The sequence below is a fragment of the Peromyscus maniculatus genome, chromosome 23 (assembly GCF_049852395.1).
Source record: "Peromyscus maniculatus bairdii isolate BWxNUB_F1_BW_parent chromosome 23, HU_Pman_BW_mat_3.1, whole genome shotgun sequence".
Lineage (NCBI taxonomy): Eukaryota > Metazoa > Chordata > Mammalia > Rodentia > Cricetidae > Peromyscus > Peromyscus maniculatus.
In genome coordinates this window covers 2610447-2635016 of record NC_134874.1, presented here as the reverse complement: position 1 = coordinate 2635016, position 24570 = coordinate 2610447, and the positions used below count along the sequence as shown (strand labels likewise).

Sequence of the window (24570 nt, the reverse complement as noted above, 5' to 3'; positions counted from 1 at the left end):
TCAGCCAAGGTCAGCCAAGGTCAGGGCTTCTTAAATGGTGGTCCCTGTTTCTCTCTCTCTCTCTCTCTCTCTCTCTCTCTCTCTCTCTCTCTCTCTCTCTCTCTCTCTCTCTCCCCCACCCCCCTTCCCCATTCCTACCTATGTATGGTGAGATAGGTGTGGAGGCCAGAGGTCAACCTCAGATGTCATGTACCTTGTTTTTGTTTGTTTGTTTTGAGGCAGGGTCTGCCACTGGCCTAGAGCTTGGTAACAGGCTAGACTGGCTAGCCAGTGAAGCCAGGGATTCTCCTGCCTCTGCCTTCCCAGTGCTGGGAACCCAAGTATGTATCACCATGCCCAGCTTTTGTTTGTTTGTTTGGTTGGTTGGTTGGTTTGGTTTGGTTTTTGAGACAGGGTTTCTCTGTGTAGTTTTGGTGCCTGTCCTGGATCTCACTCTAAAGACCCGGCTGGCCTCGAACCCACAGAAATCCACCTAGCTCTGCCTCCCGAGTACTGGGATTAAAGGTGTATGCCACCACCGCCCAGCTCATGCCCAGCTTTTGTAGGTGGGTTCTGGAATCAAGCTCAGTCCTCGTTCATTCATTTCTCAGCCCTTTACCAACAAAGTCATCTGTCCCCTGAGCCCAGCCTTGCTTTTCTCCACTTCAGTCCAAGCTTCCTCTGGTACCCAGGGCTTCTGCAGCCTTCATCTGGCCGGAGGCCGCGTGTGGATAAAATGCAGCCTGCTAATGAAGTCAGCCGAGAATCTGCATGCATGGGAGCAGGGTGCACACAGTCCAGACCTCTCCCCTGGTCACAGAGCACATTTGGGCTGGTTCCCTTTCCCCTGGGGAAGGACTTGCCCCTCCCACTGTAGGACAGAGCAGCACCCTGGCCCATCTGATGTCAAGAGCCCCCTACCCCAGCTGGACAGGTAAAAATGTCTCCCGCCATGACCACGGAAAACCACCCCAGCTGCAGGCCACCAGCCACAGAAGTCACTACAGGAGCACTTAAAGGAAGGAATAAATGGCAACAGGCTTACTTGTGGGACGGGAGCCTCTGGGGTGGCCCTTCGACCCCCCAGGACTCCCCACTCATTCATTTCTCAAATGAGACAAGCAATGCCAATTCTGTTAGGTTTGGCTCAGGACTCAGAGTGCTGGACAAGACCATGCACAGTGCAGGTCTTGAAATGTGAAAAATGTCCTGTGATGACTGGGAGGGAGTGCAGAGGCCTTGGACAAAGCCTTGGTGCTGTGGGATGTGGTGTGATTCTCACTGGGCTATGGGATGTGACTGGCCTAGGGAAGATTCCTGCCCCATTCCCCCAGTACCTAACTTGGAATGTCAGCAGTATGCTTCCCATACCACCCTGGGGGGGGGGGGAGACTCTTCCAAGAAACATAGGGTTCCCAGACCCCTTCAGACTCCACACTTAGAGCTCTCAGCTGTTTCAAGAAACACCGTGCGTGGCTTGCAGGTGGAGAAAGTGTCAATCACCCATGCTGGCCCAGGGCGCTCACTGCAAGCCTGACGTTTTTGGCCATCGGAGCAAATGATCATGTTTCTGTTGTCCCTCTGGAAATGCCAGGTGAACCCCAACCTCCACCCCAGAAGCTCCAAGCCTCTATCATTTGCTGCTTACACAGCATGGACACACTGTGCTGTTCCTGCTGTGGCCTATAATCAAAAGCGACTGAGAACATGGGGTCTTCGTGAGGCTAATAAGCATGTGGCCCCATCTGTCACCACCCCGCACACACGCGCGCGCACACACACACACACACACACACACACACACACACACACACACACACCTCGCAGCTGCCTCCTGACTCTGCTGTCCCATGGGTTATTCTTTGCCTCTTTCTGAAGTCATGTCCTCAGCTAAAGCACTTTGCCCTCTGCTACTGAGGAGGCCAATGTGCACCCCCATTGCCCCAGGGCTCCCTGGGAGGTTCCTGGGGACCTTTGAGATGACTTGCAAAGTTGTATTCTCCCTGGAAACAGCCTCACTAGAATAGGATTCACAGACGGGCCAGGGAAGAGCATGGGACAGACACAGCCGGACAGACACAGCCCAGGCCCTCACCTCATCCAGACAGAGTTTTGAGGCTACAGAGCCATCTGATCAGACTTCTCTGCTCCTCCATTTCCTCATCTCTAAAATGGAAGTTACAATGGCTTCCTTTCTCACGCCCTCGGGAAACAGAGCCACTGCTCTCCTGCCTAGATCAGCAAAGACAGGGAGGTGAATTGGCTTCTGGTCCCTCACAACTCCGTCATCTGCATAACTCAGAATACAGCCCCAACCCCTGCGTTTGCTTAAGGATGAGAATGCAAAGATGAACGTCTTCATTTTACAAAGTGAGGCTTTGGGAGATGGAATCTGCCCCCCTGCCGTCCTGGCTCAGTGCACCTCTAAATGCATCTTTATGTACACGCAGGAGGCTCTTTGTTTCTGCCTACCAGTCCAGCCTCACGGCTGAAGGAGACAAATCACTAACTTATCTCGAGCTTTTGACGCTCACCTGTGGACCACGTGGCCTCCTTCACGGATCTGATTTCTCTTCGTGGGAATATAGACAGTCTGATGTTGACAGGATTTCCATGTTGGCTTCCTCTTTCCCTCAGCGACTCCGAGGTTCATTTACTCAAATAAATCACCCTGTGTCCTCTCCTTGAAGCCATACTGTAAGAAGTCACAAAATCCACCGTGAGGCATGAATGGAGGGGGGGGGATGACAGGAGCTGGAGAGAGAGGCAGGGAGAGGCAAGTTCATCTGTAGTGAGGCAGCCCTGTTAATCAGGGTTAAAGACACAGGCACAATCACAGGGTGCCAACAGCTCTCTGGGCTTATTCACAGGGAGGGAGGACACAGCAGCCAGCCAGCGTGCTGATGGAATGTAAATGGGCACAAAGAACGTCCCAGGATTTCTGAACCCAGCGTGAGTTACAAAGGACACCCGTGGGTTGGGAAGAAGCCAGGGTGGAGAGGACAATGGTCACAAATGTCACTCCTGTCGCTGTGACATTTCCCTCAGTTCGCTTACCCGCTTGGCACCTGCCAGAGTCCCCTGTAGCCTCCAGACCCCTGCACAAGCTTGGGGGGCAGTCCGGGGGGTCAATGTGCACATATACTCTGCTGAATTTAGAGTGGCATGTGCTGGCACCAAAATCCCCCATCCACACCTACCCCTGCGAGCAAAGCACGCTCATCAGGGCCCCAAACCACGACAGTCAAGCAAGAAGTACACCAGCTGAGTGTCCATCTGCCCTGCTGACAGAACCAGGAGCTGCGTGTGACTCGGCTGCCTCCTGCTCTCTGCCCGTCAGCTGAAGCGTGGTGATGGGGAAGCGACTTGACCAACATTAGCGTCCCTGGGGCCGGAAGTGGTTCCTATTTCAGTTTGTTCACACACACACACACACACACACACACACACACACACACACACACACACACACGGTGCGCTATCTTGGGTGGGGAGCTGAGACTGAAAAGCAACCCCGTACCATGTCAAAGGCACCTTACATGCACAGCCTGAAGCTGTTTACATACAATATGTTCAATAACGCTACTCACAAAACCAAGTTCCTCGGTATGAAATTTCCCATCTGTGGTGCGATGCGGGGCATTTTGGGTTTCCAGATACTCAGGAATGCTCAGCCCGCAGCATAAACTGATGTCATTTAGACAGAAGTGGGCCTTGTCTAAGGCATCAAGTCTTACCGTCTACACGGGAAGCATGCCCGTGAAGAAATGTTTATGGGGCGCCTAGGTGTCAGGTCCGTGGTCACGGGATAGGTTCTAGAAAAGCATGGACAAGTAGAGAAGACATGAGCTCTGTCCTTAAGAGGGTTATCTCTGGGGGGGCGGGGGTGGAAAACAGGAAAGAAGCCTGCATGGAGAGCCCCGCCCCCAGTACTGTGGCTGATGTCTCTGGTGGTGTTGCAAGGAGGAGGGCCCCGCCCCAATGCTATGACTGACTTCCGCTGGTGGTGTTGAGAATTAAGGGAGGGGGCTAAATCCCAGAGGAGAGGAAGCCTATGCAAGGGATGGGATGCCAATACCCCTCCATTTAAGATGGGGAAAATAAATCACAGACATTATAAGTCCACATGCTCTTGATGCCCCTGACCTGGAGCTCTGGCTGCTTTAAGGACGGTATGGCTCCCTGGGAGCTAGCTGCACTGTGAGCATGTGAGATCAGCCAGAAAACAGCAAAAGGTTCAAAGGGCAACTCCCTCTGAACACTGGGAGATTACACGTCATCAGAAAGTTGTAATAGGCGCCAACCTCTTAAGTCAGGGGCTGACTGGATTAAAAGAGGATGGCGAGAGATATACATTGATGGGTGGGACCTAAGACAGCTGAAGCCACAGAGACGCTGCCACACATCAGTGAGGACACAGAGACAGGCCTCCAGAACCTTCTGTGGAGTTTCTTCCACGGATCTGAAGATAGTGAGCTGAAGGGGTGTGGCTCGGAAAGGCGCCCTGGTTGTGTTGGAAGCATTAGGAGAGCCAGGCCTAAGGCGGGTCTCATCACAGCTGCTGACAGCGATGAGCTGTCCCACGGGCTTGCTATCTGTGCCTCCTTTGGCAAAGCCAAGGTCTTCTGAGCTGTGTAAAGAAGAAAAGCTGGCCTCATCCAACACCACCTGCAAGCAGGGTGGATGTGACCCCGGGGCCTCACTGGTTTACCTCAGGCATCTCCTGCACTCTGCCAGTGAGCACGCCATCGGGAAAGCTCGCCTCCAGTGGTCATTTCAGATGAACCTTGCAGGCCATCTTTGCACAGAGGGAATTTTCCCGTGTCTCCCCTGAAGATAGGCAGACGAAGGAGAGTGCTCCAGGGTCTTCCTGTCCAGGCACTGGCTGCGTTAGACTCACTGATGCTGACAGGGAAGAGTTTTGAGGAGAGATGATCCAACTGGCTCAGAGTCTGTCTGTGAGGGTGGGAGCACTGTGGTGGGGTGTGGCAGGAAAGAGTGCTTGCCCATCAGGAAGAAGCCGGAAGAGCGCCCATGCTCACGGCTCCGCCTCTCCCTTGGTTCCTCCCAGGCCCCCAGCCATGGGATAGGCACACATTCTGGCAGCTCTGCCTTCCTGAGTCAGGCCCCCACAGACACACCTGGGCTACCCAACCTTCTTCCATTACCCCCCACCCCTTGCCGGCAATCAGCTCTCCTCCAAAGAGAAAGAGAGAACGGAAGAGAATCCACTCATGTCGTCCCTGAGCAAACCGGTTTGTGATTGTTAAGTCTCTGCTTGAGAAAAAAAAAATGCCTAGGGAGTGGGAGACACATTCTCCTCAGTGGTGTAGACACTGAGAAGCCATCCCTGCGCCTGTCAAATTATCTTCCCTTTACCCGTGCTCCTGCAAGTAACCCTAATGAAATACATTGGGTCACCACCCCCAAAAAAAGTGACATGAAGGTAGACGGGGGAGCTGGCTGGAAACAGGAAGGGGGTTTACAGAATTGAGAAAGCGATGGGGTGTGTTACTTATTATGCATGTGTGGGAAACCCCCAGCCGGCCAGGCCAGGGTATCCCACTCATACAGGGAACCATACTGGCATGCTGGGCAGATGCAGCAGCAGGCTGGCAGGTGACCCACTCCATGTAGCCATGGTGGTGGGGCAGCAGGTGGACATTCACAACCCAGACGCTACATCCGAAAGGAAATGGTTCGTTATAATAAGGGATAAAGAGAAAGATAGGAAAAGACAGGAAGGGGGGTGGGATTCCAGGGTGCGCACCTCAAGGGAGGAAATCAGAAAGAGAGAGAAAAAGGGGAGGCGTTTTTCCTTAAGAAGAGGTATCTACGTCAGGACACAGGGCAGCCCCAAAGGACAAGATCATTATATTAACGGGTGAATATGCTCAAAATGCACTCATTATACACATGAATCACAATGACATAAGGAAACCCATTATGTGTGATTAGTACTGTGCTAGCAAACGTTTAAAAATCAGAAGCCCCTGGGGTGCTGGTGAGGCACCCCTTTAGGCACACCTCCTCTCCAAGGGAGCCTCCTGAGAGGGTTAACTGAGGGAAGAGGAGTCACCATGGAATGTGAGCAGCGCCCTCCCATGGCCCAGTATCCCATGCCGAATAAAAAGCAGAAATGGGGTGACCTGAGCTGAGAGTGTGCATCCCCTTCATTCTGCTTCCTGGTCCCCTGAGGTGTGAGCAGGCAGCCACACACGCCCACTGCCATGCCTTCGTAGAGTGAAGGACCTTACTCTAAACCAGGAGGGAAATAATGCCCCTTCCTCCTGTTGCTTCCTGTGTGCCGTTGGTACAATAGTCAAAAAGATAACGCATGCCCGCGTGTGGAGGGAGGGAGCTAGAACTGGCCTGGGAGAAGCCTGAGGACCAGGCTACAGAAGGACTTTTTGGAATGTAGCATGGGGACACGGTCGTGTATACCATGTCTACACCCTGCCCTACCCCTGACACATTCAGAATATTCTAGAGTTTATGGACTCCAGGGAACGTCATTAGCCCCTGGTTACATCTGAATCCTCCTCCTTGCTCCCTTGGTGCTCATGGGGTGTCTGGTGCATGTCAGGAGTCCAAACATGATGGTGTCTCCTACCCAGCTTGCCTTGCTGTCTCCTACCATGGCCCCTCCTCTCTCTGCTACTCCCTGCTCCCCTCCCTGGTGGATTCAGCAGACACCTGTGGTGTCTTCTACAGGGAGGTGTTATCACCGCTGGAGGAACTCCCAGCCTTCGCAGGACCCAGGCTGATGAGCACTGGTGCCTCTTCCATTTAAACTGTTTTCCTGACAGAGGGACAGAGGGACAGAGGAACAGAGGGACAAAGCAAGGCAGATGCTCAGCTTGTCCCCAGAGAGAGCAGCCACAGTGGGAGCGTCTCATTAACAACACACACACACACACACACACACACACACACACACGCACGCACGCACGCACGCACACGCACATGCACACACACGCACATGCACATACACTCACACTCCTGTGTGACAATTGTGTTTGGTTTCCCATGTGTGTCTTCCTAAGAGCAGGGGCGATATCACACAGTGCTGAGGGTCGGCCAGAGGAGAAAGTTTGCAGCCTCTCTTTCACAGAAGGGCTGGCGGATGGATGGATGGGTTGATTGACAGCACCCAGGCCGAGTGCTGAGCACACATGATAAGGGAAGAATCTGTCATGTGTAACTGAGATTTCTAAGTGCTCTGAAATAGAGGAATGCGTTTAACTCAGTGGTCCCTGGGGCCTGGGGAAAAGCCCATTAGAGCGAGTTATTAACTCGCTGCATTTCTGAAGCCCGGGATCCAATTTAGACTGAGTACAGTGGGACTCGGCTTTGCGTGGTGCTCAGCCAGCTGGCGTTTGAGCTGAGTCCTCGGGCCTCACGGAAGGCAGGCTACAGGCACCACTCCTCAGCCCTGAAGTTGGCCCGAAGTTTGGAGTCAGCCAGCAAGATCTGCTTTGCGTGCAGGGGAGAGCACTTCAGTGTAGGAGAGGGAAGCCTTTGTGGATCAGAAGGTCCTCGACGGGCAGAGGTTGAGGACAGCCAGACTCGCCTCCTGTGGGGCTCTAGCTATGGAGATGGTACCGGCCATCCTGGGGTCCCAGAGGGTGGATGTGATGGTGGTGGAGTCCCCTTCTGTTCCTATTGAGGGTAAGGAGGTTTCAGCAGAGCACCTTGTAGCACCCCCCCCCCAATCCCTGCCACCATGCCACCTGCACCTAGGAGGTGAAATTGAGGAGAACCACATGGCAAGAGAGAAAAAGGCAGTTGTCTGACCCTCCCTGATGCACAGGGACTTCCACCAGGGTGTCACCCACCCAGTTAGAATATGGGCTGTTGAAACAGACGGGTTAATAACAAGAAATGCTGGTGTGAGTGTTAGGAGCGAGCACTCATACTCTGCTGTGGGAACACAGATCAGTGTGGCCATTATGGAGAGGGAGCACTCATACTCTGCTGTGGGAACACAGATCAGTGTGGCCATTATGGAGAGGGTTTGGAGATTCCTCAAAACATGAAGGTAGATCTATCATCATGTCTTGAACTCCTAGTCCCAGGCAGTACTTAAAGGAAATGCAGGCAACGTGTCAATGAGGTACCTGCAGGCTGGTGCCTACTACAGACAGACGCCACATGGTCAGTGAGATACCGGGCTAGTGAAGATGGCCGCTGACAGGCAGAAGGTTGAAGCCATTATGCTCCAAGTTCACAGTGGAGTGCCATGCCACCTTAAAAGAGGAGCTCTGACATGTGAAGGAGCCTGAGCGGGACTAGAGTGTGCAGAGTGAAGTAAAATTAGCCCCGCACGGAAGGCAGACTCCACATGCTCTTGCTCATCTGTGACGCTGGTGTCACGGGTCTCCTACAGGACGGCAGTAGAAAGGTGGCTGTAGAGATGAGGATAGAGAGAAAGGTGGGCGGTGGGGGTCTCTACGATGGTGTTTGGGGGCACAGTTGGGGCTCTGCAACCTGCAGCAACCTCGAACACATTTCAAAACAGCTTGAAAGGAGAGGCCAGGGTCTGGAGACACTCAGTGTCAAGAGTGCTCACTGCTCTTGCAGAGGACCTGAAGGTCCCAGCACCCACGTTGGGTAACTCACAGCTGCCAGTAACTCCAGCTCCTGAGGATCCAGTGCCCCCTTCTGGCTTCCTCCAGCATTACACAGAGAGAGAGAGAGAGAGAGAGAGAGAGAGAGAGAGAGAGAGAGAGAGAGAGAGAGAGAGAGAGAGAGAGAGACACGTATGCACATAAATGAGAATAAAATACGTCAAATGCATCCTTTTTTTTAAAAAAAAAAAAAAAGAGGGAATCCAAAGATTCCTAATACATGGGAATGGTCAGGGTTTGGGCTGGGGATCCAGCTCCATCAGTAACATGCTCCACTAGCAGGCACAGAGCCCCGGGTTCAATCCCTAGAACTGTACATACCAGGTGCGGCAGCACTTGGGAGGTGGAGGCAGGAGGACCAGGAATTCGGGGTCACCCCAGCCGCATGAGAAGACAGAAGCTCTGGCTGCTCTGGCTTCATCACTGCGCACTGCTGCAAATCACCACACTGTGCCTGTTTTTTTCTAATTTCCCGTCTTGTTGCTGTGGTTACAATACCTTGAAAAAAGAAACAAACAAACAAAAAATTCACAACTCAGAGGAGAAAGGGTTTGTTTAGGGTCAGGATTCCACAGTCCATCGTCACAGGACGTCACGGTGGCAATGACATCACGGTGGCAATGACGTCATGGTGGCAGTGATGTCACAGACAATGAGTGCTCGCTGCTCGCTTGCTCGCTTGCTTGTGCTCACACGGCTGCCTCCTCTATGGCACAGCTCAGGCCCTCCTGCCTAGGGAATGGCGCTGCTGGGTATTCACCCATCAGTTAAGTTAATGAAGACAATTCCTCACCCACATGCCCACAGGGTAGCCCAATGTAGGCAATCTCTCCTGGGGACTCTTTGTCCAGGGGTTTCTAGGTTGTTTCAAATTCACCATTAAAGTCACAGCTGTAAATACCTACAAGTGACAGGTATTGATTGTATTTTTTTTTTTTTTTTACTCACCAGCAGGGTTTTGCTTTGTTTTGTTTTTAATTTTCTACTTCCTAAGATGCACTGCTGTAGCCTCAGATTTGGTAGATGTGAGTTTGGGAAGAGGGTAAGTTTATCTTGGGGAAGGTTTAAAAAGAGAGAGAACTCCCAGAAGGCCACAGTGGTGGGGGAGAGCGGAGGATGCCAGATGACACACAGCACCCCAGTTCCTTGAGGAAGACAGAGAGGTAGACCCGCCGGGGATTTGAAGCCATGTGGTGGTCATGTTGAACGACAGAGCGATAGATTTGGGGCAAAGGAAGGGGGGGGGAAGGGTGAACAGGTAACCCTAGCACTGACCCCGGCTTTGCTGCGTAGCCTTAAAAATCGCCTTGTGTCCCCGGCCTCTGTCTGTTCCTCTAAGGGGCGGGAGTAAAATTTCCTTCCTAAGGATGCCAAGAGGGGAACAGAGATAACAGCACACCACGCATGCCCACCCTGCCACCAGCACAGTCCAACAGCAGTCAAAGTGAAGGCCTGGCCCTCACTGCCACTGTGGCCAAGGGGTGAAACCCTGCTTCCTGTCCCTGCTGTGGTGCCACGCATCCTCCCAACCACACTTACAAGGGCTCCCCTCACCCCTCCTCCTCCTCTTCACCTCTCCCCGTGATTAGAAAGACAAGATACATGTATGAAGGGCTCGCTCCGCCAGCCACAGCACCCAACAGCTCATCAGTCAGTGTGGCCGTTCATCAGTCACGTCGCCTGACTCTGCCGAGTCATCAGGACAGACAGTCCGGGACTTGCTGCTTCCAATCCCCCACGGTATAGGAGCTGGCAGCCCTGGCTTCATCCTGCCTGGCCGCACACTTGACCTGTAGAGGGAGACAAAGCATGGCCCACAAAGGAGCTCTGCTCAGGGTCCCCATCTTGACCACAGCCAAACGCTATACATCCAACCCCAGCTGGGTCTCCTGGACTGGGGACCCTGACCTGTCACTAAATAAGTCCCATGACCCCTTTCTCAGTCCCCCATCTACTAAGGCAGTCACCATCAATCCCTAGATAACAGCCCTGGTGAGCACTGGACCACATTCCTAATCGGAAGACCTTTCTTTATAGAGGGAGCCGAGCTGTAGAAAGGTGAATAAGCCAGCTCCCTCCTCCCCGGGGTCGGGGGAGGAACTGCAGTTGGCAGGCCTTGAACCTACGTCTCTGAAGTCTCAGTGCTGGATCAGGAATCCATGTTTGATGCCCAGATGACCTTGGTCTATTCTCTTGCCACCCATACCCACCCCTTCTTCCTCCTGGATTCCCACTCCCCGGCATTCTTGGAGGAATGCTGGCTGAGGGTCAGCGCCGCCCAACAGGTGTATGGGCTGCGGCCAGCTGTAACGGCTGGGGTCCACAGAGATCACACCCGTGCGCCGGCTCCATGAAAGTAAACCCGACATCCCAGCTGCTGCACAAACCAATTTGGATGGCAGCACCTGACAGGTCAGAGGCTGTGGTTCAGCCGGTGTCCGTCTGCAGGAAATGGACAAGGACAGCAGTCAACCCAGGGACCTCTGTCCACAGGAGGGAATCTCTCAAGATCTCTGCTGGGGTTGTTCATGCCGCTCTGGCTTCCCACAGAGGGCGATGCTATGATTTCCATGAGGAGAGACAGCAGCAGCTGGCACCTGGTAGGTGCTGGCTGAGACACAGACCTTTTCCTCAGAGCCCTGCACATCCGATTGCTGAGGGATGACAGCTCCAGTGAGCAGGAGAGAGAGAGAGAGAGAGAGAGAGAGAGAGAGAGAGAGAGAGAGAGAGAGAGAGAGAGAGAGAGAGAGAGAAGCCCCACTGGACAGCTGAGCGGACCAGGGCTCTGAGGGAGGAAGCTGCAGCTGGGAGCATCTAGGGATGAAATGAAGTTGATTTCTCCAGCTCTGCTAGGCAGCTGCTGGGCCAGCCCTTCGTTGAAGAAACTGTGTATGTGCCATGAAAACTCAGCTTAGAGTTTTCCAATTTAAGATATGCTGTCCTGGCTAGTTTTAGGCCAACTTGACATAAGCTCGAGTCATCTGAAAGGAGGGAACCTCAATTGAGAAAATGCATCCGTAAGATCCAGCTGGAGGGCATTTTCTTAATTAGTGTTGCTGGAGGAGGGCCCAGCCTGTTATGGGTGAGGCCATCCCTGGGCTGGTGGTCCTGGGTTCTATAAGAAAGCAGGCTGAGCAAGCCATGAGGAACAAGCCAGTAAGCGGCACCCTCCATGGCCTCTGCACCAGCTCCTGCCTCCAGGATCCTGCCCTGCTTGAGTTCCTGTCCTGACTTCCTTTGATGATGGACTGTGATCTGGAAGGCAAATCAACCCTTTCTCTCCCAAGCTGCTTTGGTCATGGTGTAAATGGTAACCACATCACAGCAATAATAACCCTAACTAAGACGGATGCCGTGAACATTTCCAAAGACAACGAGCTGAGGAGAGAAGACCCATCCTGAATATGGGCAGCAGGACTGAATATGAAGTGGGGAAGGAGGAAGCCAGCCAAGGGCAGCATCTCTCTCTTTTCCCTCCCCTCCCCGACTCCCTCCCCTCCGCCAAGGTGTGAACCAGCAGCTCTCAGGAACTCCAATCCTCAGTCAGCTTCACCTCTGCCATGCCTCTTTGCCGTGGTGGACAGAACCCTCCACAGTGAGCCCTCACGAGCCGCTCATCCCTAAGCAACTTCTTGGTGGGTGTTTGGCCACAGCAGTGGGGGAAATAACCCAACAGGCTGGTGTACTTTATTTCACTTCTGCAGGAAACATGTTGTCTCTCTTTTTTTTTTTTTTTCAGCGTCTCTAATGTCCTCTCCTTTTCCTTCGGCTTAATGCTTTTCTTCTCTGCCGGGTTTCGCGCCAGGCACGTCGAATGGGCGTTCCGTTTAATTGGCACATCTGCCGTAACTATCCTCCTCGTTTGATAAGGAACAAAGCCGGGTTTCTGAGAGCTGGGGACTCCATGCACAAGGTCACACAGGACCAAGTCATCATTGGAAACTTACAAGTTTGGGGGTGGAGATGCGGCTCAGGGGGGTAGAGCACTTACCTAGCATGCCTGAGGCCCTGGGTTTGAGCCTCAATACCACCTAAGACTGGGCATAGTGGCACACCCCTGGAATCCTAGCCCTACAGAAGTGAGGCAGGAGGAGCAGGAGACCTAGGTCGTCTTCAGCTCCATAGCAAGTTGGAGGCCCACGGGAGCTGTAGGAGACCCTGTCTCCACGAGGAAAAATAAGAAGAAACTTGGCAGTGTGACTCTGAAGTTCGTGTGCTTGAGGGGGCTTACCGAAGTCCAGGCTTTCCCTGGGAGCATCCAGACCTGCTGTCTTCTCTCTCTGTACTGGTGTTTGTTCATTATAGGTGGTGTGGACACTTTAATCCTCTGTCCACAGAAAGATAAAGTGCTAATTTTAAACCATTGGGGAAAAAAATAAAAAACAATGATGTGGCCAAAACCATACCCCTCCTTCAGCCGTACCTCTGATGGAACTCAGATCTTTTCCTGGGCTGGCCGTGTGTGGCGCTGTCTTCTCTAGTGACACTGGGAGCCACAGGCAGCTGAATACAGGTCACATGCGGGTCGATGAAGTGACCAAAGGGCACTCCCTGGGGGGTGGGGGGCATAGTCACTAAGCTGTGGAGCGGAGCGGGTTTAGCGTGCTCCATGTGTCTTCGGCTCGAAATGGGCATCTTAGGACATCACTCCACGGCCGTTCAAGGACCATGTAGGGAGAAGTAAGTCAGAAGAGCAAGGTGCACGGCCCCACGTGCCAACGCCCCCACCCTTCCCAGCTCTGGCCCTATCCCCCCTCCCCCACGCTCCTTGCTCTGTGGCAAACCTCACCCCCAGCGCCAGGCCCCCACCTGTATTCACACACCCCTCGTGAATCTGCCTCTGATTCACCAGTCGGCAGATAACTGTGCCTCCCGCCATGTCCTGTGCAGTTCCTGGTCCACACGCAGCGCCCCTGCTGCCGCAGCGAGGGACCCACATCCCGCTACCGCCGCCGTGAGGCTGTCATCCTCAGCTTCTGTAGTCTTAGCCCTTAGTGGGTTCCAGCACGATGAGCCCCAACTCCTCAGGAGAGAAAAAAAGGAAGTGAGGAGAGGAAGGAAGGGAAGGGAAGAGGCCGGGGTGTCCCCTTTAGAGGCCACCCTCACAGGTGACAGGAGGTGAGGCAGGTCCAAGCTAATGGCTATGTTTTCTCCCCTTCTCCCCAGACAGTGGTCCAGAGGGAGACCCGCGCCCTTCCGCGGACTACCTCCTGCCCTCCGCCGCCTCGCTGGAGAGCAACCTGGAAGAGGGAGTGACGTCATCAGCCCCGGGTCCCCTGCCTTCCCAGGACGCACTGGAAACGCTGGAAACGCTGGAAGGGTCCTTGCCCCCTGCGCTCCCTGACCACGCCAGCATCCAGCACGCCCCAGCCCTCCGGAAGGGCCTACCGTCCCTGAAGCAACTCAACTCGGCCCGGAGGCAGCTGAGGCCCCAGGCCACCCCGACGCCTCTGCAGAGACTAGGGTCCCCTGCTTCGGCCACCACCAAGCCACATGTGCCCGGGGACCCCGAAGAGCCCACAGCACCCGCCCCACTGCAAATCGTACCCTTTACCACGCTGGTGACCACGCTCCCCAACAGCCCGGAGCCCGCACAGGCCCCCGACGACAGCAGCGCCCCCGGGAGCCCGCTGGACAAGGGGGACAACGAGCTAACTGGGTCCGCCTCCGAGGAGAGCCAGGAGACCACCACGTCCACCATCATCACCACGACCATCATCACCACAGAGCAGGCGCCAGGTGCGCCACGCTCGCCGCCTACCCCTGCTGTAGTTCATCATTTCTGGATTTTCCACAGTGGGCGTGGGACCCGGCCCTTGCGCCTGGAGGGAGGGCACGCTAGCACTGAGCCACTCCGGCCGTTTTGTTTGTTTGTTTGTTTGTTTTGCTTTGTTTTGGGAGCAAGAGAGAGAGAGAGCTAGTGTGTGTGTGTGTGTGTGTGTGTGTGTGTGTGTGTGTGTGTGTGTGTCCCGCGAGTGTGCGCATGCGCGCGCCCTAGGAACAGAACTCAGGGTCAGGCACATACTAGGCAAGTACTTTACCACGGAGCCCCACCCTCACCCGAAGTGCACCGACTCTTCCAGGCTATCCTATCTCCGGCCAATCCTGTCTCTGGGCTCCCCTGTACAGTCCGTGGACCATAGATAGAGATTTCAGAAAGTTTAGTTGTATCAGTCCTGTGAGCCCCAGACTTTTTCCTCACCATATTTTCTAAACCATACAAGAGCTGTTCACACAGACATCTGTCATCATGGTGGTGGGGGTGGGGGGTTTGTCAGGATGATTGAGAGCATAAGGGAGGAGGATGTTCACTTCCTACACCTTCCTATAGAAGGGACTGGAGCTCAGGTGGAAATTGATAGGCCAGGGAGCCGGGGAGCACCCACCATGGTGTGGATGGACCGCTGAGGCTGCTCGCCCAGCCTACGTAGGCTCGGTGCCTCTCTGGGTTTGAATCCTTTCCTACGGAGAGGGGCCACGGTTGTCCAGCATGCGTCAACATAGCTGCCCACTGTGCAAATCGAAGGTGAGGTGAAACCACAGAACTAGACCTCCCCATGGATAGAAAGAAAGGTTAATTGAAAAACAAACTTCCAAGGCCACAGTAAAAATGTGGGAAAGCAACCGGATTTTGCATGACAGGGCGGGATCTTTGAGTGGTTGTAGGCTGTTCAGATTGACCAGGAACCTTTTGCCATTGCCAGAAGTAGTTGACTTTGGGACAGATTGTGGGACGCCCCTGGTAAATAGAAAGCCACCTTCAGGCCCCTGTTTACCAGTGAATAATCCTTCTCTTTTCCCAGCCAAAGTCCTTCTGTTTAGGACATTGTCACCAGCACTGACATTTAGGGGGGTGAGGCTGCTTTGTACCTAACAACTAAGACCGTTAGCTGGGTCTGAATGTGTGTTGTGTGTGTGTGTGAGCTCGGCCCAGATGGGGCCCTTCCTGTGCTTTGGCCTACCTGTCTTTAAGATGGGAGTGGAATGGGGCTGGAGAGATGGCTCAGTGGTTAAGAGCATTGGCAGCTCTTCCAGAGGTCCTGAGTTCAATTCCCAGCAACCACATGATGGCTCACAGGCACCTATAATGGGATCTGATGCCCTCTTCTGGCGTGCAAGTGTACATGCAGATAGAGCACCACATACATAAAATAAATAACTCTATGGTGATATATTGTGGACCCTAATAAACTTATCTGAGGATCAGAGGACAGAGCCAGCCACTAGATTAGACATAGAGGCCAGACAATGGTGGCACACACCCTTAATCCTATCACTCAGGAGTCAGAGTCAGGGATCCATCTGGATCTCTATGAGTTCAAGGCCACACTGGGAACAGAGCCTTTAGTCTCAGCCCTTGAGATCTCATGTCTTTGCTTGGGAAGCACACATGTCTTTAATCCCAGGACGTAATATGGCAGGGCAGAGAAAGGTACATAAGGCATGAGGAAACAGGAACTCTCTCTCTTTAGACTGAGGATTTCGTAGAGGTAAGAACTGGTGGCGGGCTTTGTTTTTGTGTTGACTCCAGGGGTGGATGGGGTCTGGTGGACATACGATACAGCGCAGACCCCTACAGGTCGGCTTCCACCCCACAGCCCATCCCTGAGCTCCTGGGCCAGCCGCAGCCCCCTGGTTCTGATGGCAGCGTCTGTTTCTCCTCAGCTCTCTGTAGTGTGAGCTTCTCTGACCCCGAGGGATACATCGACTCGAATGATTTCCCACCTCAGCCGTTCGGCAGCTTCCTGGAGTGTACATACAATGTGACGGTCTACACCGGCTACGGAGTGGAGTTGCAGGTAGCCTAGTCTCGGTTGGCCTGACTGTCACACCTCCTTTCCTCAAATCAGGGTCTACAGAGCGGGACTTCCCACAAGGGCATGTCCAACAGAAGCCTGAGGACGTGTTGGCAAAGCATCGGATGTGTTATCCAGAAAGGAAGTCCCTTCACACCTTATTAAACACAAGCAGATACCATATACAACACATATGTGCATGTGTGCACCTGGGTCCACCATACCTCCCATCCCACCCCCTACAACACAGAGAGCAGAGGCGAGCAGCCTGGAGAAGGGTGGGTCGCCCTGGAGTGCCGTCACAGCGCAAGCGAGAGAAAGCTAAGAGAGACCTAGAAACGAGAGCGCCCCTCGCTCACCAGTTCACACAGACAAGAGGGAGTGTGTTGAGTCCACGCAGCCACTCAGCACCCAGTACCGTTAGTTGTCCGCAGAGGGGCCTCTCCCCACCCTCTCCGAGCTGCACCCCTGCTGCCCCAGCTCTCTCTGTCTACCCCGTGTGTTCCAGGTGAAGAGCGTGAACCTGTCTGAGGGGGAACTGCTCTCCATCCGTGGAGTGGACGGCCCCACCCTGACCGTCCTAGCCAACCAGACTCTCCTGGTGGAGGGCCAGGTGATCCGTAGCCCCACCAACGCCATCTCTGTGTACTTCCGGACCTTCCAGGACGACGGCCTCGGGACCTTCCAGTTGCACTACCAGGGTAGGGTCTGCTGAGGCGTCCAGCGAGGTGGAGAAACCGGCCTCAGTTTCCTCCACCACCCAGCCACACTCCTGGGCTTTATTTTTGTGCCAGGGACCCCACTGTCACTCTGATTAAATCAAAAGACCCCCTCCTCCCTGTCCGAGAGCAATGGTTTTTAAAGCCAAGAATGGAACATACGTAATTTTGGAACTGGAGAGGGGGCTCAGGTAAAGAAAGAGCTTGGTGAGGACTACGCTTCGATCCCCAGAACCCACATAAAAGGCAAAGCGGGGCACACCTGTAACCCCAGTGGTGGGAGGTGGAGACGGGAGGATTCCTAGGACTTGCTGGCCAGCCAGCTTAGCCAAATCAGTAAACTCCGAGCCAGTGAGAGACCTCACCTCAAAAAATAAGGTGGGGGAACCACAAAGCTGGCAACTCCAGCACCCACCCTCCCCCAGGGTTAGTTCCCCTCTGTCCTCAGCACAAGGCTGCTGCCGGGATGTGGGTCGCGCTGGTTCCCTGTCTGCAGCTGATGCGCTTGCGTTTCTCCTTTCTCCCCAGCTTTCATGCTGGGCTGCAGCTTCCCCCGCCGGCCTGAAGCTGGAGATGTCACGGTGATGGATCTGCACTCGGGTGGGGTGGCTCACTTCCACTGCCACCTGGGCTACGAGCTACAGGGAGCCAAGACTCTGACCTGCATCAACGCCTCCAAACCCCACTGGAGCAGCCAGGAGCCTGTCTGCTCAGGTACCACCAGTGTCCACCTGCCGGGAGGTGGGAGGCAGCACCCTAGAGTGCAGTGGTTCTCAACCTTCCTGATGCTGCGACCCTTTAATAGAGTTGCTCACATTGTGGCGACCCCCAACCACACAATTATGTCCATTACTACTTCACAACTTGTAAATTTTGCTGCTGTTATGAATCATAATGCAACTATCTGATATGCAGGATATCGGATATGCGACCCCCAGAGGGGTCTAGACCCACAGGTTGGGAACCACTGCTCTGTGGCGTCTGGAGTAACCTTGGGCCAGGCTCTTACTCCCCAAACTGTGCTGTGATAAATGAAATGGGTGAAATTGGCTCTCGAGGACACTTAGCATGCTGTGGTGCTCTGTGCTACCACCGCTCTGTCCAGTGGGAACCCTGCTCCTCAGCGGTCACTCAACAGTCTACTTAGTGGCTTCGGCTGTCTTCTTTACATATTCTGGATGCTAAGCCTTCATCAGACAATGTCCTGCCCACACCCCCAGCGGCCACCTTTCTGCCTCTGTTGTGAGATCTCACACAGTCAGCACATGACTTCTGTGTCTGTCTTCTTCCACTAGCCAAGGGATTTTCAGGATCTACCAGTGGAGCAGCACAGATCAGCATGCTGTTCATTTTGTGGCCGAGGAATATTCCGTCATGTGGGTTAGGTTCTATTTTGTTTAGCTGTCCATCACTGGACATTAGAATTATTTCCACTTTTTATCTTAGTAACTTCTCCACTATGAACATGGGAGTACGTTTTCATTTCTCTTAAATATGATCCTTAGGTCCTACAGGGTGATCCCTGCAGTAGGCTCACACTTCCCACAGCCGCTGCACCACTGCACCGTCCCCCTGGTGGTAGAGCAGTTCTGTCCTGCCCCAACACTTACAGACTATTTTCTGTGCTCTGTAACCAGCACAGTGTGTCTGTAGGCATCTCACCACATTCTCATGTTTCCCTGATAAGTACTGACATCACATGTCTTTTCAAATGCTTCTCTGTGCTCGTATACGGGGGCTGTCCATGTGCCATCTCCAAAGAAAGGCTCTTCAAACCCTTTGCCCATCGTTCCAGAGGCTACTTACTGGGTTGTTGTTTGTGCTGAAAGCACTCTTTATATATGCTGAATCCAAACCTTGATGCAATAACGATGTGTAGGCCCCTTCCCCTACTCGGTGGTTTTCTTTTGACCTCTTCATGTAGCCTGTGACACTACCCTTTTTATAATGATGAGGGCTGGCTTGTCCCTTGTTCCTCTTGTTGTTTGGACTTTGGGGATGGCTGGTGCTGTTTGGTTTGGTTTTTTGAGCTTAGTTAATGTGAACTCAAAAGTTGGTGACAGCCACCCACTAAGGCGGTCTAATGCCCTCTGGTGGAGAGAAGTGGATGGTGCAGGCCTGCAGGTGGAATCCTAGATACCAAGGACAGCCAGGACCCATCAACCTTCAGGGGTCCTTGGTTGGTGGATCTGTCATCCTTCAAGGATCCTTGACCCGGGGAGTCTGTCATCCTGCCAACACCCACCAGTGTCCACTGTTTACTGGGTTCTGTACTCATGACTGGAGCTGTGAGAGTCTGCTCTCTCAGAGTCTGCAGCTTGGTGTAGAATGTGTGTCTTAGTTACTGCTCTATGACTGCGCAGAAACACCAAGGCTGAGGGAACCCTTCTTTTAAAAAAAAATCATCTAATTGGGGGCTTGCTCACAGTTCCAGCAGGCGAGTCTGTGGTCATTGTGGTGGGAGCAGACAGGCACAGCGCTAGAGCACTAACCAAGAGCTTTACACCGTGATCCACAGGCAGGAGGCAGAGAGAGAGACTGGGCCTGGCGTGGGCTTTTGAAACTGCAAAGCCCCACCCCCAGTGACAAACTTCCTTCAGCAAGGCCACACCTCCCAATCCTTCCCAAACAGTTCTACTCCCGGGTGAATAAACATTCAAATATAAGAGCCTATGGGGACCATTCTCATGCAAACCACCACAATATGTGACCAGATGAGATGGGAGAGCAGGAAGTACCAGAGAGGGGGTCACAGGGGCAATGTCATAGAGCAGGTGGGGACAGGAGAAACCCTGTCACCCTGGGTAGAGGGGCTCAGGGACAAGAGGTAACGGTAGACCAGAGACCCAGGAAGGAGTCCCCGAGGGACCAGGCTGTGGAAGCTAAGTGGAGGCAGAGGGTGGAAGCGGTCCCAGCCAGTGAGCCAGTCTATGCAAAGACCCATAGGTGAAAGGGCCCAGCAGGTTTGAGGACGTCAGAATATGTCAACATCGCTCGGGAGGCAGAGGCAGGAGGATCTCTGTGAGTTCTGGTCTACACAGCGAGTTCCAGGTCAGCCAGGGGTACATAGTAAGACCCTGCCTCAAAGGAGAACAAAAAGACTATACTGACATGTCAGAGGCGAGAGGACAGGTTGGGAGGCATCAGCCTGTTCCCCATCAGGGACCTGTCAGGGGTGAGATCATGCCCCACCCCCAGTCAGCGTGGGCACACCTCAGGTTCAGAGGGCCTCATTGGCTGTCTAGTCCATTGCAGATATGTGGCAGGATGGTGATGTGAGCCCCAGGCTGACAGACAGGAGGACAGTGTCCCTAGGATGGGACAGGAGGGGAACCCTGCACTCAGGGGGGAATGGCTTCCTGGTGCTCCCTCCACCTGCTACACAGCTGAGTCCCGGGCAGAGGAGGGCTATCGAACCCTCTCTCCCACTGCCAATCCAATTCCATCACGTCGTCGTTCAGCAAACACTGTGAACATCCGCCTCATGTCAAAAACCGAGCTGGGGTGCCAAGTGAACCGGAGCAAGGAGCGGCCCTCTCTGCATCTGCCATCTGTAAAGCACCCTGCTCTGCCCTCCACCCCCAGCCCTGGCTTCTCTCTGACTCATCAGGTGCCACTGTGAGTGAGACAGGGCTTGAAGCAACCCCGGCCTGCATCCCAGTGGCTCCACTTGTTAGCTGTGCGTCCCCGAGCAAGTGACTTAATGTCTCTCAACTTCTTTGACCCGTTTGTAAAGTGAACAGCTGTTATTCGTTCAGAAATATTTCATGAAGCCAAGCCCGCAATCTTAGCACTTGGGAGGCCGAGGCAGGACATTCACAGTTCAAGGCCAATCTGGGCTACAGATGAAGACCCTCTCTCACGTTTCTAAGAAGTAAATAGGTAGATATTAATATTTCTATTATTTCTGTGCACATACTATATAAACCATATCATCGGGTGCTGGGGTCCACTAAGACCCCACTGTCATCACAGCCAAGAGCCCACACTGTTGTAAAATGTGTTTTGCAGAGAAATTCTTTAGAAAGACAATGCCTTTAATCCCAGCACTGGGGAGGCAGATCTCTTGAGTTCTGAGTTCAAGGCCAGCCTGGTCTAGAAGAGGTATGAGGAACACGGAGGATGTCAATAGTGGCTGAGGGCATTAATTTGAGTGCTCCTCTAGCTTACACAAAGCCTGGGTTCGATCCCCAGCACACATTTCATCTCAGCCCTTGGGAGGGAGGCGGAGGCAGGAGGATCAGGAGTTAAGGTTGTCTTCACCTACATAGTGAATTTGAGACCAGCCTGGACATGAGACCCTGTCTTTAAAAGAAAAGAAAAAAAAGCCAAAGAAAGGAGTTGGGGAGAAGGGACACCTGAGTAGGGACTCCCAGGACACAGGAAGGAGCCAGGAGCTGTGTTTGTCCTCAAAGGAAGAGGCAGCCCCATAACACAGCCTGTCTGATCTGGCTCGAGATGGAGGCCCCATCTTTGTGTGTTCTGCTGCTCTGACCCTGGAGGGGGAGTTGGGCACTTGTGCTTGGACAAGAAGGATGCCTATGCGTCCTCAATCCTCCTCGAGGACAGGGATCACCCTGCACCGAGAGGCTTTGGACCAGCTCCCCCAAACACCACATTGAACCAGACCCACACCGCGACCCCGGAGAGCCAGTCCCAGCACCTCCTCTCCTCTGTGGCCTGACAGCTGTGCGGCTCCCGTGGGTCACAAATCACTTTGCAACGTCACCTCGCCATATTATTTTAACATAAAAGTGTTATATGGCTCCGGTTAAAAGAAAATTCCAGAAACACAAATGTACAGAAGACAGGAACAAATCACTTTTATATCCAATGGTCTCAACCTACCCCCGCAGCTCGCTCACAGGAATGGACCAGGCAGGCCGTCTGCCAGCACGCTGCTGCTTCAAGCTCTGGGATTCCTAAGCCGTCTCTGAGATGTGGTGTTTGATGGTCTGTGGAAGCCCAGTGTGTGCTGGGAGATTCACTCCGGTTCTGGCTTTGGATTCGAGGATGAAGGCGGAGCTGGGCAGCCTCATTCACAAGTCAGATCAGATCCAAAGCATCCCGTAGGATATACTGCCAGGGCTTATTTCTGGGTCAGGGTGTTCCAACATAGTTTTAAAGGAGTTTTTGCTGAATTGCCCTTCAGGAGATGATCACAATCCACCCGGTGAGTTACCCACCGTGAATAAATAAGACCCTGCCCATTGCCCAGAGTGCTCTGATCTTATTGATATCTTCCAGCCTGCCGTTGGGTGGGTAAAAGAGGAACACAGCTGGAGTTTCTTCCATCCTCACTGTGCTGGAGTGTCTGCACACTAAGTCCTGAGTACATGCCTCTCCTTCTGCGAACTGCTCCCACCTGCCTCCGCGAGCCATTTCATAACCGAAAGTCTAGGCATCAGGCCAGCGAGGTAGTGCAGCGAGTTAATGCATTTGCTGCCTCTCCTAAAGACCCGCGTTCAAAATCCAGGACCCATGCAGTGGAAGGAAAGAGTTGATTCCTGTGGGTCGTCCTCTGGCTTCCACAGGGGCATTGTCACATATGCACACACAGAGATGAATGAATGAATGAGTGAGTGAATGAATGAATGACTGTAGATTTTCTTAATGAACGTCTAGGCTCTGTCTTTACACGGAGGCCCTCTCTGTAGCGGCACACAGATGTTGGTGGCTCCAGGCATGGGGGTGGGGCGTTGGCGGGACAGCAGACCCCCTCCCCTGGGTTCCCAGCTCCACCTTAGCCAAGGACTTGAGTGCAGTGAGGGGAGCCCCAGCCGGCTGCTTCCTCTCTGCTCTTCTCTCACCACCTCACCCCTCCCTTTCCGCACCCAGCCCCGTGTGGAGGAGCCGTGCACAATGCCACCATCGGCCGAGTTCTCTCCCCCAGTTACCCTGGCAACGCCAATGGCAGCCAGCTCTGCGTGTGGACCATCGAGGCTCCACCAGGCCAGAAGCTGCACCTGCATCTCGAAAGGCTGCTGCTTCAGGAGAAGGACAGGTGAGCCGTCCACACTGGCCGCCCCTCCCCAGCTCAGGGACTGTGGGGTGTGTAGTCTGGATGTGGCTGAACCCCAGAAAGAAAGTCCTGGAGGAGGATGACCAAGAGTCTATGACCCCTCTGCTTCTGACCATCAGGAAACTGAGGCACTCAAGGGAGAGGAACTTGCCTGAACCACCTAGGAAGTTAGGGGAGGGTGGTGGAAATCAAGCACACACACACACACACACACACACACACACACACACACACACACACACACACACGGCCTGGGGCTTCCTCTTAGGCATCTCTTTCCTTAGTGGAATAAGGAGGTGCATCTATCGGACACCTCTTCTGGACAAAGACGTGTTCTCCATGGAGATCAGGCCCAGCACACACAGCATTGAAAGCCAAGAACGGCGTTTCAACCAACCAAGGGCTGTGGATGTAGCTCAGTGGTAGAGATGTAGCCTGGCATGTGCAAGACCTGAGTGAGAACAGGAGCAGGGGATTGGGGGGAGATATAGTCAGAGACAGAGACAGACAGACAAAGAGAGACAGAGACAAATGCAGTGAGAGACAGAGAGAGATCAAAACAGGAACGTTCTGAAAGCTGTGCAGATTCTGACAAATGATACAGAGACAGCCCGCTCGGCTTGTGGTCCAGGGCACCTACAGAGAAGCCGAGCTGGCCCCAGAGACCCTAGCACTCCAGAGTCTGCAGTGGTTGAAGATCCTGGCTGGACAGTTCCATGTACCCTATGCACGTTATTGAAAAAAAAAAATAGCTTAAATGTCCCAGTATGTGAGTTATATGACCTCAGATCCCTGACAAGATTCTGCCCAGAAACAAGGCGGAGTGGAAACTTTTCAGAGGATTGCACTAAAAGGACCCCAAAGCACAGGAGACTCTGGCTGGTAGAACTGGGGATGCGGTGGGGACACAGGCGAGATCAAGGAAGGAAGTCATGCAACCCATCGGGGCTGAAGCAGAGGTTCTCAGAGGAAGAGGGGGCAGAGACTGGGAAGAGAAGCCCAGTCTGTCTTCGAGGCGTCCTCAAGGGTGACAGCTTGTTTCTACGGCCAGGACAGAGCGATGGGGGGCACAGAGGAGCATTGTCACAGGAGTTCCCCACATGACACCGTTCTGCACTCAGGTCCTGTAATACTCAGTGGCAGCAAGCCAGGCGCTGAATGGGATGCTGGGTGCCCACCCTGCTCCTGCTTCAGAAGAGCCGAGTGACAGACCTTAGCCTGCAGAGCTCAGACAGACAGCTAATGAAGAGTGGGATGTCACCTCTGCGCTGGCTGCTTTTGTGTGTCCACTTGACACAAGCTAGAGTCATCAGAGAGGAAGGCACCTCAGTTGAGGAAATGTCTCCATGAGATCCAGCTGTAAGGCATTTTCTCATCTAATGATCAATGGGGGAGGGCCCAGCCCATGTGAGTGGCGCCATCCA

The 24570-nt window shown here is 53.6% G+C and overlaps 1 protein-coding gene across 3 annotated transcripts in view; it reads left to right on the top strand.

Annotated features, from left to right (window-relative positions):
* Window positions 1–24570, top strand: part of Sez6l (seizure related 6 homolog like) — a 164827-nt gene that overhangs the window by 92246 nt on the left and 48011 nt on the right. For all 3 annotated transcript variants that reach the window (XM_006984117.4, XM_006984116.4, XM_016002638.3), the window contains exons 2-6: window positions 13776–14348; window positions 16275–16408; window positions 16914–17106; window positions 17653–17838; window positions 22963–23128. In XM_006984117.4, the coding sequence (XP_006984179.2) occupies window positions 13776–14348; window positions 16275–16408; window positions 16914–17106; window positions 17653–17838; window positions 22963–23128 (1252 nt within the window). The remainder of the gene's footprint in view (window positions 1–13775; window positions 14349–16274; window positions 16409–16913; window positions 17107–17652; window positions 17839–22962; window positions 23129–24570) is intronic.